Raw genomic sequence first — 17,873 nt, 5'->3', positions numbered from 1 at the left:
AAATATAAAATACATTTAAATATTGTATATATGGATTAAAAACATCAAAAGAATAAAAAATGGTGAAAAAGCTAAAAAAAAATGCAGTCAGAAGAGAACTATAAACATATAGTAACATTTATTTTGATGTGTACATTTTAGACGAATATGACATTACAATAAGGTTATCAATAATAATAATTTAAAAAATATTAACAATTATTAAAAATATGACGGATTCTTTTTTTGTGGCATTATATAAAGAAATTACCACAAAAAAAACATACTATGATAGCGCTCCTCAACATAGCAAAGGAAGACTTGAGTTTCATCAAATGCATCGATTTGAGTCAATTTTCAAAATTCAAGAATTTTCATAATTTAATAAAAAATATATATTTTTTAATCTTTATTGTAAATTATTTTCCCCAGAGTATACTGTGATTCATGTAATAATAATAATCCATATACGTATCTGGCATTATCAGAGTACACTACTAAAGTAAAATGTAGTATATTTGAAATATGAAAGGTATGAAGTAGAAATGATTTATTATAAGTGTTTGTGGATGTGGATCATCATACAGGCCAGCCGTAGGAACCAGAATTCACTTTACGGATCTGACCAGGCTGCCGCGGAAACCTCACTGACTGTCCTGTGGATAACAATTCATTAAACGAATTCATTCATTCTAGAGAAAAAAACATTATTTTACATAATTGCTATTAATAGTTGATGGTCTGTTTATTTGTTTACTGCTGTTTATTACCTGGAGTAAGTGGGATTGTAGTTCCAGTATTCAGGACAACTTCAAGAGCGGACGGCTCCTGACTCCCAGACTCCTCTGCAGGCTTCCTCACTGAAACGCTCACTTCCCCACGCTTCACCATCCAATCCATCCTGTTGCCAAGGTAACTCACACCTTTCACACGGAGTGCATCAGCCTCCTGTGGCAGCAGCGGAGCGAAGGCAAGATGCTCCCTCTGCACTCTGAACAACACCGGACAGGAGCGAGACACACAGTGACGTCTGGATGTGATCAAGCGACTGTCTCTTTAAGTTGGCAGTGATTTTGTCACCTGAAGCCAGTGTAGCCAAACAGCACCGCCTGCAGAAAGCCACCCGTACCGGTGAGGAAGTTCACACACCCAGAGCCATCAGCCGACTCACTCCATACCTACACAAAGAATGGAAAAATACAGATGATGGAGATATCCGACATAAAATACTAGAGTATTAATTAGTATATATCGTGTAATATGTACAGTATACTGCTTTAAATATTTACATATGCGCAGGATGTAACAATAAATGTTTCACCGTTGTCAACGACTTTATGTTATGTTGCATATTAATTATGTTGTATACAGTTTTTAAAATGTAAATTTAATCGAGCAGCGTGTGGGATTTATATATTTTCTCATTGTACTTTCATCCTTCACACCTACAAATATGGAAGACTTTTTCCACCACGGGATAAAACAGTGAAGAAAGTTAATTGTGACTTTTTATCTCACAATTCAGACACACTCGTGAGATATAAATTCAGATTTGGAAGATATAAACTCGCAATTGAAAGAAAAAAGATATACTGTAAACTTTTTTCTCAGGATTCCAAGTTTATATTTCGCAATTCGGACTTTTTTTCCCTCTAAATTCTGAGTTTACGTCTCGCAATTCTGTTTTTTTGTTTCCACCACGGAATAAAAAATAAAAAAGGTAACTGTAACTTTTTATATCTCACACTTCAGATTTTTCTCGCATTTGCAAGTTTGTATCTCAAAATTACAGAACTTGTGAGATATAAGATATAAATTGCTAGAACAAAAAGTCTGAATTATGAGATAAAACGTTTTTTTTTTATCCTGTGGCGGAAACAAGCTTCCATAACGAATGATATGCTGGGCACTATATTTTTTATTGAATTTAAATTGAATGTCAGGTTTTTTTGCATTTCAATTTAATGCAATTTTTAAAATATTCTATATTTAAATTTTTTAAATATTAAAAAAAAATTTTTTTGCAAAATATAATTGAAAAAGGAAGGTCACGTCCTGCATTGCATTGTCGGATACGTTATTCCATAGAGTGTGCTCCGCTTGCGTACTCATTTTCCACTAATTAAAAAAAATAATAAATCTGTAAATAAAACAAAGATTATTCTAATGTGTTTTACAAGAAAATATTATTTAGATTTTTCTACTTCAAAATTCCATGTTTACTTTTAACGAGTTACTTGCAGTTTCTTTGTAATTATTTGTTAAATTTGCTAGCAATGTCTGAGCGAAATTGGTTTTTTTGTTTGTTTTTGTTTTTTCAGTGTACTATGCACAGCATACATATTGCATAGTGCAAAAATGTACCTGAAATGGTTTTTGGATATTTTTTAATCATTTCCGCAGAAGCTTTTGGGCTCTTTCAGCCTCTCCAAGTTCAAGCCAACCCAAAGCAAACATGCCCTACGAACAGACACACACTATAAGAAAATAGTGTGCAAAAAAAAAGGAAATAAAATGAACAGATAATAATAGAAACACACACAGAGCATGATGGTTGATCATGTGCACAGTGTGTGACTTACCCATGTCATGGCCGGTCCGAGCGGATCCGTGACAGCCTCATACGCTTCCAGATCATTGCGTCTGACCTCTGGGGTCATGGACATGGCCAGCGGGTAACCGAGCAACACTACGTCTGCCTGCTTGACTCGATTTCCTGAGGAATATAAAGCAGCGGTCCCTTCAGAACACCAACACCTTTCGAAATTCCCTTTATTACACCACAGAGGAGAATTACAAGCAACTGAATTATTCGACTTCTTTAAAGAATTCAAATATACATCAACATGTGTCTTGAAAAGAAAACGTTTTTGTACATTTATGCACCTTTTTTTTTTTTTTTACAAAATGTACATTTATGAATGTACAATTTAACGTTTTTATGAACGTTATTCAGAATTCAGAATATACAGCGATGATGTATTTTTGTGAATTAGCATCACCCTGGTTCCCACGGCAAAAACCCAATAGTACTGCAGAAAATAAGTTCTGTGACCGACAACGTTTATGATTCTTACATGTTTTGTTCATCATAACAAAACACTTTTATGAATTTTGAAGCCTAAAAACAGAAGTAAAAAGGTAAACGTAGTTCATATAAATGAACTACACTACAGTTGCATGCCTTCAACGTCACAAGCATTATGCTACTGACAACTCTTTCAGTCTTTATATCTACAAGTTGGAAATCGTATTAATTTTATTACATTGCATTTATTTGTTTTATTATATCGGTAACACTTTACAATAAGGTTCCATTAGTTAATGTATTAACTAACATTAATGAACAATACATTTATTACAGTATTTATTAATGTTAGTTAATGAAAATACAGTCGTTCATTGTTAGTTCATGCTAATTCACAGTGCATTAACTAATGTGAACAAGCACAACTTTTGATTTTAATAATGCATTAGTAAATGTTGAAATTATCATGAACTAAGATTAATAAATGCTGTAGTATTGTTTCTGCTTAGTTCATGTGAACTAAAGTAGTTAACTAATGAACCTTATTGTAAAGTGTTACCAATATATTTATTGATTAATTAAATATTTTAATGTATTTAATTAATTATTTATTATTTTTTGTTGTTGTTGTTTGTCCCCAACAACCTCTTTAGGCCAATTTAACCTTTGTCAGAAAAGTAAAAGCTTAAAAAAAAGAATGCATGGTGTATTACTGATGTATTTTATGTTTTAGAATAAAAGGTGAAAATATCTTGAGCTTTTGTAAACACAAACTTTATTGCAGGCATTTAACCAAAACCCCACTCAAAAAACCCATTGACTTTGGGACGATGGAACCAGAAGTTCAAAAACACGTCTCATTTTCAGGTTTGAGGACTCCTCCCTGCAGCACTGAGAGTTTGTTTAGAAAGTTGAATCAGGGAATATAATGATTACTACACCACGAGCATGAAGCTGATGAGGGCGTCTCACCCTGCGTGTAGCCGTCAAACTCTAGGTGATACTTCAGTTCCGGGTCAAAGGGTATTTTGATCTTATCAGCAACGTCCTGCCAAGCGGGAGGAGCCGTGTGCGCCAACAGACCAGACAACTCCACGGCAAACTGAAGACTACACATTAGAGAGAACGAAAGAACCTGCTAGTTCTGAAAAATACTCCCAGTACTCTCAATATTCATTGTGTGATTTTTGGTTGTTTAATCACCCGCCAGGAGAGATCTTATGCACTGACGTGTAGTACTCAGGGTTAAGGGTTTGTTCAAATCAATGACCCTAATTATGAGAGATCACGCACAAACACACACCTGCGTTGGGCGAGTTGTCGACAGTGAAGTATAGTACTCATCAAGAGGAATCACACCTAATGGACAAACAACACAAAACCTCACAAAGAAGCTTACGCACAAGATCAAAACAAGACACTTAGCAAGTTTTTTTTATTTCCCTTTGCATTCATTCATTCGTGTTTCCAGCCCTGAATGCACCACAAAACATTATGAATCATTATAAACGAATATGATGTAATGTTGTGTGAATTCAAAGAGTTCCACGTTACTTAAAAAATTATTTCAAGTATTTAAATGCATGCATGACTCATGATGTCCTGACCAGTGTTATTTTTGTATTATTTATTTACTAATATTTTTAGTTTTTTATACTTTACTAATATTTATTTTTACTAATATTTTTAGTTTTTTAGACTTTAGTTTTTATATACACTTTTTTTGTACTTGTTTTTGTCAGGTTTTTGTTCTTTTGATTTTTATTTGAGTTTTAGTTTTTTATTTATTTCCAGTTTGCTCTTTTAGTGCTTCTATTTAAACTTTTTTCTGTTCTTTTTTTTTTATACTTTTTTTTAAAAATCTTTTTGTCCCGCCTTGTATTTACCATAAAAAATTATATGTAACACTTTACAATAATGTTCATTAGTTAACTACTTTAGTTCACATGAACTAAGCATGAACAATACTTCTACAGCATTTATTAATCTTAGTTCATGTTAATTTCAACATTTACTAATGCATTATTAAAATCAAAAGTTGTGCTTATTCACATTAGTTAATGCACTGTGAATTAACATGAACTAACAATGAAGTTTCATCAACTAACATTAACAAAGATTAATAAATACTGTAATAAATGTATTATTCATTGTTTGTTCATGTGAGTTAATGCATTAACTAACATTAACTAATGGAACCTTATTGTAAAGTAACTTTATTCATTATTTCAAGTTGCTGAATGCATGCATGACTGATGATGTCATGACCAGTGTTATTTATTTACTATTGTATTTTTATGAAAATTTCATTTTTATACCTTGTTTAATTTTTTTGTAATTTTGTTATGTGCTTTTGTCACTTTTATTGTTTTTTGTTCTTTTTAAGTTTTTCATCTAATATGTATATTTGATTTCAGATGTATTTCAGTTAACAATCATGTTTTCAAAAGTTTTGGTTTTAGATCATGACAATAACCCTCGTTCCTGACTGATGACGCCACTGTTTACCGTTGATATGGTACTGCTGGTTAGTAGGGTCCCATGTTACCCGTGAAACCCAGTAGTCAGCGACACCCCACACCACCTCACTGCTCCGTCCTTCCCTGAACATCTCCAGGTCCTGTGTGATGGATGAGACACAGATGAGGTCCTGATGCATTTCTGGCCCAGGTGTACAGTGTTTAAGTGTGTATTATCTGTACCTGCGTGAGATAAAAGTACTGCTGGAAAGCCAGAACCACGTCTCCATTGATGTGCAGCTCCTGCTCGGCGTAAATGTCCTCTGGACAAACGTCACGACCCGTCACCGCACTCTCCCATGCAAACTTCAATCCCTGATAATAAAAAAAAGGTAGAAAAATGTAAATAATATAAAAGCTACAGATAATTCAAGGACAATTACCCACTGTAGCTTGTAGCCCATCTGCATCAAAAATACTGCATCTGTTTACTATTAATAATATATATAAAAAATATTTGTATAATATTATATACTTAATGTTACTTAATACTTATACTTAATATTTTATAGATAATAAAATGCATTCTTTTTAATCATTAAAAAATATTTAAATGCTTATTGTTGTGTTTAATTATTAAAATAAATTTATAGAAATTTAGTAATAAAAAATAATAAATCATTTTATGAATTATGCAAGGTATATTTGCTATATGTACACTATGATGGGAACAAAATTACTTTTAATTTTTTCTTGTAGTTTAGCCAAACTTCTGGTTTAAGCCACACCCACATTTGGTTTTATATGAATATTTTTATACGAAAATATTTAGCCGCTACTACACCTGACACATGTAGTGATTGCAATTCATTATGCAATTAAATACAAGAAAGAAGTCCAATTTCTACGATGGTGTTTTAGTGCCATGAAAGATTACGAGTTTAAAAATCAAAATTACAAAGAATAAAGTCGTGGCAATATGAGATTCAAGTTGTGGTATTTTGAGAATAATTTATATTTATTAATTATTTAATATTTAATCTCATATTGCTATGCCTTTATTCTCGTAATTTTGACTTTATTCTCAAAATACTACGACTTTAATCTCATATTGCCACGACTTTATTCTTGTAAACTTAGGTTTATTTATTTCTTTGACATGGCACTATAAATGCTGTTGTAAATTTCAATTCAGGATTCAAATATTATATAAAAAAAGAAATACCTCCCACCCTTGTAGTCTGGATTCTGGAAAACAATGTCATCCCTTAGGGGCTTGAAAGAACTTTCTAGCTGAATCGTGATTGGTTCAGCGCTGGTTTGAGAGTGCTTGAGGAGAACCTCCTTGACCAGGAGCGTACAAAACCTGAGCGGCCTCAAAATGAGGTGTGACCATGGTATGAGAGAAAACACCTGACACACAGAGAGAGAGAGAGAGAGAGAGAGAGAGAGAGTCTTGAACTGTAGGATCGAATGCAGTATTATATGCAAGTTTGTGTGTATGCATTCTAACCTGCTAACCTGTCTAACTTCTACGTGTGTCGTCCCACTTCTGACATTTGAACTGCCAGCGGACATGGAATGTTGCCACGGTGACAAGTCCCGCCTTCTCCATTATATACCCCACCCATATGCATGACTGAATCAAACACTCTCCATCCCAGCAGCCCGTTGGCCAGTGGTGGCATGAAGCGAGGGTCGGAGGGCAGAGTGTCAGAGGTGAAGATGTACGGGTCAACGGAGTCAGAGGTCATTTTTGGGCAATTCTGCCTTCTGCTGAAAGAAAAACATGGAAAATATGAGGAAAGATGGAATGTTTAACCTAGATGCAAGAAGCCTATGCACTGTCATGTGACAAAGCCAACCATAAAACAAGAAATTATGTCACAGACAGACCCCTGTGGAACCTCATGGTCAGCAAATGTCCTAAAATATTCTCATTATTCATGTTAATAATTCCCCTATTTTAAAATAAAAACTTTAAATAATGTCAAGTTTGAAACAGGACATAGACAGCGATGTCACGTGATAATGATTGCTTTTCTCAGGAGGGATAAATCTAAATCTGGATTTGTATATTGAATTATTTCTATGCAGGTATTAAACCAAGTATACTTTCTAGTGAACAAATGTCTCCAAAGGATCCTGCGTTATAATAATAAAAGGTGATTTGTTTAGTCATATATCACACTTTTATGATATTTTCTTATAAGGTTCACTTAAAATGTTAGTTAAGATGTAGTTCTAAATGACTATGTCTGTTTTTTAAAACCCCAGAAAAGATATAAACGCGCAATTCTGAGAATAAAAGTCAGAATTGTGAAATATAAACTGCGAGAAACAAATTAAAAAATATATATAAATAAATATAAATATTTAAATAAATAAATAAATAAAATATATATAAATTGCGATAAAAAGTAAGAATTGTGAGATAAAAAGTTGCAATTACCTTTTTATTTATTTTTTAGACTTTTTACTATATCTCATAAATTGACTTTTGTTCTCAGAATTGCGAGAGAAAGATTTGTGTGATAAAAAGCTTCCATGCGACTGATTATGTCAGAAAACAAGTTTCTTTAACATAACGAGTAATTCCTCAAACATGAATTCTGAATGATATGTGTGCTGTAAAATGTAAGTTGCTAACAAAATGCTGCATAAGGATTACAGTTACCACAAGGAGCGTTTATTAATTGTTGGTGACAAAAATTGTTGATTTTTGCTCTTTTTTGTAATTGTGAAAGAGAGTCTATCCTGCATTTATTTTTTGAATGTCTCTGTTCATCTTTGTTTTGGTCTGAGATGTCACACTTTCTAAGTGATAAAACGAACTGCATCCTAGTCTTAAATTTGTCATCTGTTTTACTTCATTCAAATGAATATGACTTTTCTAAAAGAAAAATATTTATTATTGATTTGTTTTTGCTATTAGGAAAATGCTATATTCATCAAACTAAATGGAGTAACTCAAAACCCAATTTTGCTCATTTTCAAACAGCCTTTAAAGGGATAGTTCATCCAAAAATGAAAATTCTGTCATCATTTTTGAGGCTGAGTAAATGATGACATCATTTTCATTTTTGGGTGAACTATCCCTTTAAAGTTGATTTGGAATCTGTAAAGTAAAAAAAAAAATCGAAAAGTCTCTGCTAAATGAATTTAACATATGTGTGATGCCCTTTTTTTCTTTCTCTTTTAAGCTATTTTTATTTTATTTAAATTGAGTTTCAATTTGTACTAACAAAATGTTTAAATGTGAGAAATATGTCAAGAACTTGCTGTTGAATTCATTTTGAAAGTTCAATTAAAAAAAATAAATTATATATATATATATAGCTGCAAGCAGCGATTATCTGGGTTCAAGCGCTTCAAGGCATTTAAGCATATATGAAAAAAGGCATTACATATTATTTAGCAAGCCTGTAACCACCTAAATCAATGATTAAAAAAAAGCATTTTTTTCTCCATAAAACTTTGCATGCTTGTTTAGAATCACCTGTCGCATGACCTAGTTTCCCACTGAGTTTCATTCCGGTCGACCTCCGTTAACCTTGTCTAACAGGTGCTCAAACTTCATTGGCCAATGGCGGCAATGTTTTTTGAGATACTCAAATGTCCTTATGGACACCTGTGGCACTTTGGACAAAGACACTGCATACCAATTTTCAAGTTAATCGGACAAATGGTTGAGTAGTTATAGCCATTTTTATGTTTTTTTCCCTTTAACAGCGCCACCAAGTGGCCAAGCTCCGCGATTATTTTCATGTGTCCTCAGATTGAGCTCTTACATGAGTGTTCTGAGTTTGGCGATGATATCTCATTCCATTCAAAAGTTATAGCCATTTTAGTAAAAGTGGCCCCACCCCATTCGAATGTTTTGGCGTCACTTTGTGATGGTGAGTCGAAAGTTCAACTTTTTTTGATAATTATTGATATTCACTCTCCAGAGAATCGTTCTGCAGTGGGTTGGCTCAGATCAGGCGAAAAACCTAGGACTAGTTCGCAAAAGTAGGATTCGCAAAAAATCCAAAATACCCGTAAATTTCACCTGGGGGTGACGATCGAATCCGAGGCACATGTTTTATCCATCATGAGCCAAGGATTTCAACGACATAAGGCACTTGAGCCTGCAACTAACAGTTTAGGAGTTATGAACGATTTCATACTTTTGGTCTCTGTAGCGCCCCCATCAGGCCAATTGGGGCGACCCTTGGTGACATTGTAGACCAGGGGTGCCCAAACTCGGTCCTGGAGAGCCGTGTCCTGCAGAATTTAGCTCCAACTTGCCTCAACACACCTGCCTTTAAGTTTCTGGTATGCCTATAAGAGCTTGATTAGCTGGTTCAGGTGTGCTTAATTAGGGTTGGAGCTAAACTCTTCAGGACACCGGCCCTCCAGGACCGAGTTTGGACACCCCTGTTGTAGACCAAGGGTGCCAAACTCAATTCCTGCAGAGTTTTGTTCCAATACACATACCATGTAGTTCTCAAATAAGCCTGAAGGACTTGATTAGTTGGATCAGGTGTGTTTAATTAGGGTTGAATCTAAGCTCTACAGGGCTCCGGGCCTCTAGGAATTGAGTTTGGCACCCCTGTTGTAGACGGTGTGAGCACTACCATCTCTCCAAGTTTCAAGTCTCTACGACTTATGGTTTGGTCTGCCCAATCAGTTTTACGTGGGCATTCTAACAATAACAATAAGGTTTCAGTGCCACATGCTTGAACCCCTTAAAAAAAGCACTGGAATTTCCTTCAGGAAGTACAAATCTCGGTCATGACTCTATTCAGGCTCAAGATGGCACCAAACGCTCTTTCCTTTCCCTTTGGCAGCGTGCCGGAGTTTGGGGCTCCAGACCCTGGGAAAAACAGCAGCTTTACCCTTATAAGGCCGCAATCCATCCGCTCCGTTTCCCCCCAGACTTTTCCTCTCCACCCTCCTCTCTCTCTCTCTCTCAGGCCACAGGGATATTTACAGCAAGACTGGCTCGGCGTACCTTATTAGGAGCTGTCCTTGTTGTCAGTGTAAATGTAGATGAGACAAACAGATGAGAGGATGGCATTCATTCTCAAGGCTCATTTCGTTTTTTGCCAAACGAGAGGCAAATGTCTGAATCCCATTCAGAAGTGGCTTTTTAACTTTCTCTCGCCCTCATGTTTCTGTTATCCTCTTATTGTTCTCTTGACCTTCTAAACAAGTAGTTCTTCAGTCGAGAACAAATAGCCACTGAATGAATCATTTTGCCGTTTGATCTCACTCTGTCCAGCTTTACTGTAACTTCCTGTCCTTCTCTCTGTGGGAATGTTGGATCCATTATTCCAGCTGTTCTTCTTTTTTTCCACCGCTATCTGATGATGAGGGACATCTGGTAGACATGCACAGCATTAGAGAACGAGAGAAAAACAAAGACAGAGACAGACTGGCTGTCCTGATGACTTAATACTGCCCCAAAATACTGAATCAAATCTTCAAATTAAACGTTCGAACTTTCATATATAATACACAAAACTGCTGAATTTGTACTGAAGAAGTTTAAGTCAAAAGTAGACAGAAAGGGTGAATATGAACAGTGCTGGGCAGATTTCTTACAAATTGTAGTCTGTTACTGATTCTAAATTGCATGACAACAATTGTAGTTAGGAATGTAATCCGTTAAATTACTCATTTTAGGTAATATAATCAGACTGCTTTTGATTACTTAAAGGGGTCATACATGCACTTTTACAAGTTGTTTGAACTGAAATGTGTGTTGGCAGTGTGTGTACACAACCACCCTAAAATGATAAAAATCCATCCAGTGTTTTTATTTTTATCTCGTTAAATGTTTTCCCCTTTCTCAAATCGAGCCGATCTCAGATCAGACAGGCCCCTCCCACGATAGTTTGATTGACAGTAGCGTTTCAGCACAGACTGGACTGGTGTAGACAAGAATGAGTCCTAAGCGATTGAGGTCTTCTGTTGTTGGATGTAATAATGAACAGCAGTCGTCATTTACTCCCGACATCTGAGCCGCTGAAGACGCAGTGGATTACGTTTGTTTCTGAAGGGAATGCTCCCCCGATCTACATAAATGCGTCTATGTTCGCGCGAATCATTCGTGATCCAGCCTCATCTACAGAAGAAGTGAGTATAATGTTTTGTAATGAATCGTTGCAAATCGTCTTTCATAATAATGTGCTAAATAGCAAGTTTCACGATGAATGCGGCTAAAGTAAAGTCTCTCTGAGAGCAGCTGGAAGAGAGGGGCGGAGCCAGCAGAGCTCATTAACATTTAAAGGAAAATGCTACAAAAACGGCTTGATCTGAAAAAAGGTGTTTTTTACACTATCATTGAGAAATTTTAACCAAACTATGTTACAGACTTTTCATTAAGACCCTAAAGAATCATATCAACTTGTGGAAAATGGGCATCCTATGACCCCTTTAACTTGTTTATCGCATTGATTTAAATAGGATCTTTTTGTACCATATTGATATAAAAATACAGAGAGCAAATATATTCCATTTGTTATTATTAACGCATTAAACACTACATTATGTCAAGGTTTCCCAAACTGGGCTTCGTAGGAACTGCAGGGGGTTCATGAGTTTAATGAAAAGGTAATAATTAATCATAAAAAATTTTAATGAATCTTTACAAAAAAAAGAAAAAAGGATGGAATATTTGATTTGTTTACCTGCATGTCATGTGACGCTTAACCAACTTCAGACAACCGTGAATATGCAAATATTCATAAATCCAGTGTTCAAAAGCTGTGTGGCCTCTCTGTTTTCTGTGTAATTATAGCCACCTGACTAGTGACTCTCTCTTTGTGAAACTGGATGACTTTCTGAATCTATTTTAGAAAGGGGAGTTTCAAAAATGAAAAAGAATTACAGAGAATCAGTAAATTCTGAATAATTTATTGGTATTGTGTGAATAGTATGTAATCATGTAATCAATAAAAAAGTAACTGTAGTCCGATTAAGAGTATTTTAAAACGTAATATAATCTAATTATCAAGTATTTGATTTTTGGAATCTGATTACGTAATCCAGATTAAATGTAATCAGTTACTAGCCAGCACTGAACATGAACATAAATGTGTGTATGGTGTCTAAAAATGCTAAACGGAACATTTGCTTTAAACATTTGCATGCACACGATGAATCTTCAACATTTAAACTTGCATACACGATCAAAAATAATCAATCGAATCTTCAAATCAAACATTTAAACTTGCACATATGCTCAAAAATGTTGAATTGAATCTTTAAATCAAACTTTTTAACTTATAAATTTAAACACATACTGAATGGTTTAAAAACGTTCAAATGTTTGTACTCTTATAATGTCTAGAAATGTTAAATACAAATGTTTGAACACATTTTATTGACAGAAATGTTGCAAGTTCAACTCAATTAAACGCTCTTATGATGAACAGTTTGAATCAAATGGACATATGATGCCTAGAAATTCTGAATATGAAAACGTTGGGTTTTGTTGTCCAGTGCACTGACCTGAACTCAAACAACTTCCAGAAAAATAATAATTAATAATATGAATACTACTATATTTTTTTGTTTTACATTTTTTGTTTGGCTACTGATCAGGGGTCAATTATGTTATGCTATTAATATTAATATATTATTTTGTTTTACATTTTAGCACTATATTATTATAATATATTTTTTTTGTAAATTCATGTAATTTTTTTTATATTATATTGTTTTTCTTTTTATTAATTTTTTCTATTTAAATTGATATTTTTCTTTTACATTTAGTTTGATTGGCCACTGACAAGGGACTGTCAGTTGTCAAAAATTAATACTTTAAAATAAAGCACGAACTGCCATCTTACACAACAATAAACCACAGCAGAGAAACCGTAAAATGTCAAAAAAAATCAGGCACTAGGCTACAAACACACATGTTTTATTAAGTGCCAACATTCGTTCAATATATTAGAAAACCAACACGTGGAGAAAAATATGCTGATATCAAGTAACAGTTTATAGCGTAATGAGTTCAAATGCATAATATTTGTACATTTACACAATAAACAAAAGCCGTCGCCCTCGCTTCAGAAGACGCCGGGAACACGGATGATTCAAACAAGGGTAAAAACCACAAAAATAGACATTTCCTCATGGCTCGCCGTAAGTGTCGCTTTAAAAAAAAAGATGCATGGCATATAACTGGCTGTGAAACGACAGCCTGGCGTGTTTTCGGCAAATCGATGTCAACGAATGATTGTCGCGCTGGATTCTGGAGTCGATGGATTCGAGTGACATATTCAAACCACCTTTAGTGGAGTCTAGGGTTAAACCTCTCAATCGTGTCTGTGTGTGTGTGCAAAGATGCAAAAATACTGCAGACTTCAGCTGCCTGAGACTCGTGGAATGTGTGTGGAGTGTGTGCGCTCACGATTATGGGAATGTGCATGTGTCCCTATACGTGTGTGTGTGTGTGTGTGTAAGAGAGAGAGAGAGAGAGAGAGAGAGAGAGAGAGAGAGATAGGGAAATCTGAAGCTCCGTTGTCTCCTCACTGAGAACACGGATGAAGTTCAAACACAGCACACGCACACAGGAAGGTAAGGCTGACTGTGAGGCATCATAAATCAGTGACATTGCTCCTCGCGTCTGAAGTTCTTCTCCTCCTCTTTTCCCTTCTTTGGCTCTCTGAAGGATGTTGGGGTGGTACGGTTTCTCTTTCTCTCTCTCGGTCCTCTCGCTCTATTTGGAGAGTTTGCTGATGACTCTGATGAGCGCGCCGTTCTCGTCCTTCAGCCTCTGGTTGTCGGCTCTCAGATCCCCTAAAACCTGCGCAACAGACACACTTGAGTTCTTTGCATCTGTTAGGAGAGTAATTTACAGAGACAGCTCATACTAAAATGTAAATACTGGCATCATTTACTCACCCTCATATTATTCCAAACCCATATGACTTCTTTTTTTTTTTTTTTTCTTCCAGGAAACACAAAAGGAGATGTTTTGAATAATGTTCAGGCTGCTGTTTTCAGAATGATGTAAGAATAAAGTGACCAGGGGCTGTCAAGCTCCAAAAAGGTAGTCCATACAATTTGTAATTATATTATATTATATTATTAGATGAGGGCATATTAAGGTAAATTAGGACACTTTTTGCAATTGCGGTAACTGGAAAAAAAAGCCCAATTAACCCTATATTATATTATATTTTTGTTTTACATTTTAGTTTGACTGGCCACTTACAAGGACCGTCAATTATTAAATGTAATTAATCAATCAATAAAATCAATATTAATAATAATAACAATGTATTATTAATAAAAAATTTATTAATAATAATAATTATTAGTATTAGTAGTATTCATACTCATATTCATACATTGTAGTTTTTGTTTCATTTAATAAATTATTTTTGTTTTACATTTTTGTTTGATTGGCCACTGACCAGGGACTGTCAGTATGTTGATTGCATATTAAAAATTAATACAATTAATATTAAAATAATATATTTTGTTTTTGTCTTTTTAATTTTTTCAAACACTTTGTGTGGCTTCAACATGAGCTTTTGCAATTGTGATATTGTTATATTACATTAATATATATGTTTTTCATATTATTAGTATTTTTGTTTTACATTTTTTTAATGGCCACTGACCAAGTACTGTCATTTATGTCAAGTGTATATCATTAATAATTAATAAAAATCAATATTATTAATACTAGAGATGCACCGATCGATCGGCCAGGGATCGGAATCGGCCGATTTTCCTCATTATCGGCCCGGATCGGTGATCGGTCAGTCTCACTTCTTTCCGAGTTATGTTACCAGCGGCACAGGCAATAACATCAGCCATGCATTCTCGCTCTCTTCTCTCTGATGACCCCTTCTCTCTCACACACGTCTCATTCGCTCCGGTTAAATAGTGCTTGTATTGCGCATTATTTACACCAAACGCGCGCGCACCACCACTGATCTATATTAGTGGAGTGCACAAGTCACGCTCAGTCTCAAACAGCTTGTGAGCCACAAATACCAAAATGAGTGGCTAACTGTGCTAAAACATTCAAATACATACAAAATTATGTCGAAATGACCGTCTTGGCGAGTATCCAGTTAAACACAGACAGTTTTGGAACGTTAAATAGTTGAGAAAGAGAACGCATGTTGTGTAACAGTATATTGAGTCCGTGGATAAACTCTTAAAGGGACCGCAGTCCAATATTCCTGCTGCTGTTTTACATTTGATTACTTTAATTTCTGTAGTATTTCTTACCTGAATAAAAACTTACTTAACCTGAAAAACTTAGTTTCATAGCTCTCTTTATTCTATTGTATTTATTTGTGCTGTTGTTTGCAATTTTTTTTTATTTGTTCTTATTTTATGACTGAATTTTTACTTGTGTTTTTTTATGAAAATAAAACTTTGCGTTGAAGAAAAGTAGATTTTTGTTTGTATATGCTGTCAATTATAGTTCTTAGAAAGAAAATCGGAATCGGCAAAAATCGGTATCGGTAACAAAAAAAAATCAGAAATCGGAATCGGCCAAGAAAATTGCAATTGGTGCATCTCTAATTAATACACTTAATATTAATGTGTTATTTTTGCTTTACATCTTATTTCATTTTGGCCACTTGATCAGTTTCAAACTCAGATTTTTGACAGATTTGCCAATAGATATAATTTTTTGTGAATGTTGAGCAAAAAGTGTGCAAAATAAGTTTACTTTTCATTTTCAAGTTTGTGTGCATGTCATCTGTTGTCACTGGTATGCAAAAAACCAAATCAGTTCATTTCTACTCTCACTGATTTCAAACCTCACATTCTACAGAGGGAAGCGTGGGAGCAACAAGAGGCTGAGTAAATGATGCCAGAATTTACTGGGGGTTTTTTAACCACTTTACCACTCCTAACCAGGCATGACTCGACAAGTTTCCAGTGTCAAGTTGTTTTTCTGTCCTCAATAACAGTAAAAATACAGTGCAATGTTACAAACTCACAGCCAGAACTAATCAGATTTCACTGTGGGCAAAGCTAGAAAGAAAAACCAGGTGACTAAACTTACATTAACATGATGTGATTTATCATATTTGTCATACCTGTTAGTGTGCAAGACAAATGCCTCGTTAAACTGGTTTTACTCGTGTTGGCTGAATTGCTCTCAGGGATAAAGTATTAATATATACATTCACAACATTTCAGTGGACAGAAACGCTTCGGTCGCCTCTCAGCCAATCAGCATCCAGAACTGAGTGAAAGAGCCAATCAGAACAAGCTTTCCATGATCACATGCTCTCACCTTCAACTCCTCTTCTAACTCAGCGGCACGCCTCTCTAACATCTTTTTCTCCTGAGACGGAGAGAAAACAAGCATGTGGAGTGACATTATAAGACTGAAAACGTCTATAGAGGGGAAATTCCATATGCTTTTCATTACTTCAGCAGAATTCTGTTCTGTAATCTCACCTTCTTTTCCATTTCCAATCGAGCTGTGCAGTCCGTGAACCTCTCCTGCCTCTGTAACAGACACAAACACGGACAGGATTCAAATATACTGCTATTTGGTATCACACTGATACTAGAAGAAAAAGGTACCGATATCGGTATTGTGCATCTACTATGAAATTGCAGTAGTCTTCAGAAGTTAACCGCCTTTACCTTTACCAAATGTTGTTTATTAGTATTGTTTATTACCAACAGAGTTCGATATATTTATATATTTATGTCTATACTTTTATGAAATTTTAATTCAGTTTTACTTTTAGTAACTAAATGAAATGAGAAATGTAGCTGAAAAATAAGTTTAAGAGTTTTATAATATTTCATTTTATTTTATTGCAAGTAATGAAAATGTAAAATGTGTGTTTTTTAGTAGTAGTTTTATTTACTTTAATAACCCTGAGATAAATAAATATCCACATAAATACACATTTAAATTCTTTAACTTTTAAGTTGTATTATATATATATATATATATACACACACACACACACACAGTATATACATACTAAGTCAATTATATAAGTACATTTAATATATAAAATAGTACTAAAAGCACCATTGAAAAGTCTAGCAACTTCATTTATAATTTCATTATTTATATCAGTTTTATTTTACATTTGATTACCTTTTTGATTACCCTATTTTTTTGTGTGTGTGTGTGTGTGTGAGTGAGTGTGTGCGAGTGAGTGCATGTGTGTGAGAGTGCGAGTGAGTGTGTGTGTGTGTGTGTGTGTGTGTGTGTGCGCGCACACCTGTGTGGCCTTTTCCAGCTCCACCCGGGTAAGTGAAATGGTTCTCTGCATGTCTGATAACTGTGACTGCAGACGGCGGTTCTCTCTGGACATCTCCTCAAACAACTGAAACACACACACACACACACGGATACAGACATTAAACACACACAAACCTCCTGCTGACACAAGCAGCCGAGACAC

The 17,873-nt window shown here is 34.8% G+C and overlaps 2 protein-coding genes and 1 pseudogene across 2 annotated transcripts in view; all 3 read right to left on the bottom strand.

Annotated features, from left to right (window-relative positions):
* Positions 1 to 461, bottom strand: part of LOC107561139 (deformed epidermal autoregulatory factor 1 homolog) — a 21,047-nt gene extending 20,586 nt beyond the window's left edge. The window contains exon 1 of the mRNA XM_016245505.1: positions 451 to 461. Within this exon, the coding sequence (XP_016100991.1) occupies positions 451 to 461 (11 nt within the window). The remainder of the gene's footprint in view (positions 1 to 450) is intronic.
* A 97-nt stretch (positions 462 to 558) lies between these two features.
* On the bottom strand, positions 559 to 7,220 carry LOC107561138 (acid trehalase-like protein 1; annotated as a pseudogene).
* Positions 7,221 to 13,365: 6,145 nt separating this feature from the next.
* The window catches only part of LOC107561184 (protein phosphatase 1 regulatory subunit 12A), a 29,552-nt gene continuing 25,044 nt past the window's right edge, over positions 13,366 to 17,873 (bottom strand). The window contains exons 22-24 of the mRNA XM_016245564.1: positions 16,903 to 16,953; positions 16,736 to 16,786; positions 13,366 to 14,269 (exon numbers count right to left, since the gene is read on the bottom strand). Of these exons, the coding sequence (XP_016101050.1) occupies positions 14,183 to 14,269; positions 16,736 to 16,786; positions 16,903 to 16,953 (189 nt within the window). The 3' untranslated portion in view covers positions 13,366 to 14,182. The remainder of the gene's footprint in view (positions 14,270 to 16,735; positions 16,787 to 16,902; positions 16,954 to 17,873) is intronic.

This window comes from Sinocyclocheilus grahami, unplaced genomic scaffold (assembly GCF_001515645.1).
Source record: "Sinocyclocheilus grahami isolate Dianchi unplaced genomic scaffold, SAMN03320097.WGS_v1.1 scaffold759.1, whole genome shotgun sequence".
NCBI lineage: Eukaryota > Metazoa > Chordata > Actinopteri > Cypriniformes > Cyprinidae > Sinocyclocheilus > Sinocyclocheilus grahami.
The sequence above is the reverse complement of the archived record's forward strand: the minus strand, read 5'-3'. Positions and strand labels throughout refer to the sequence as shown.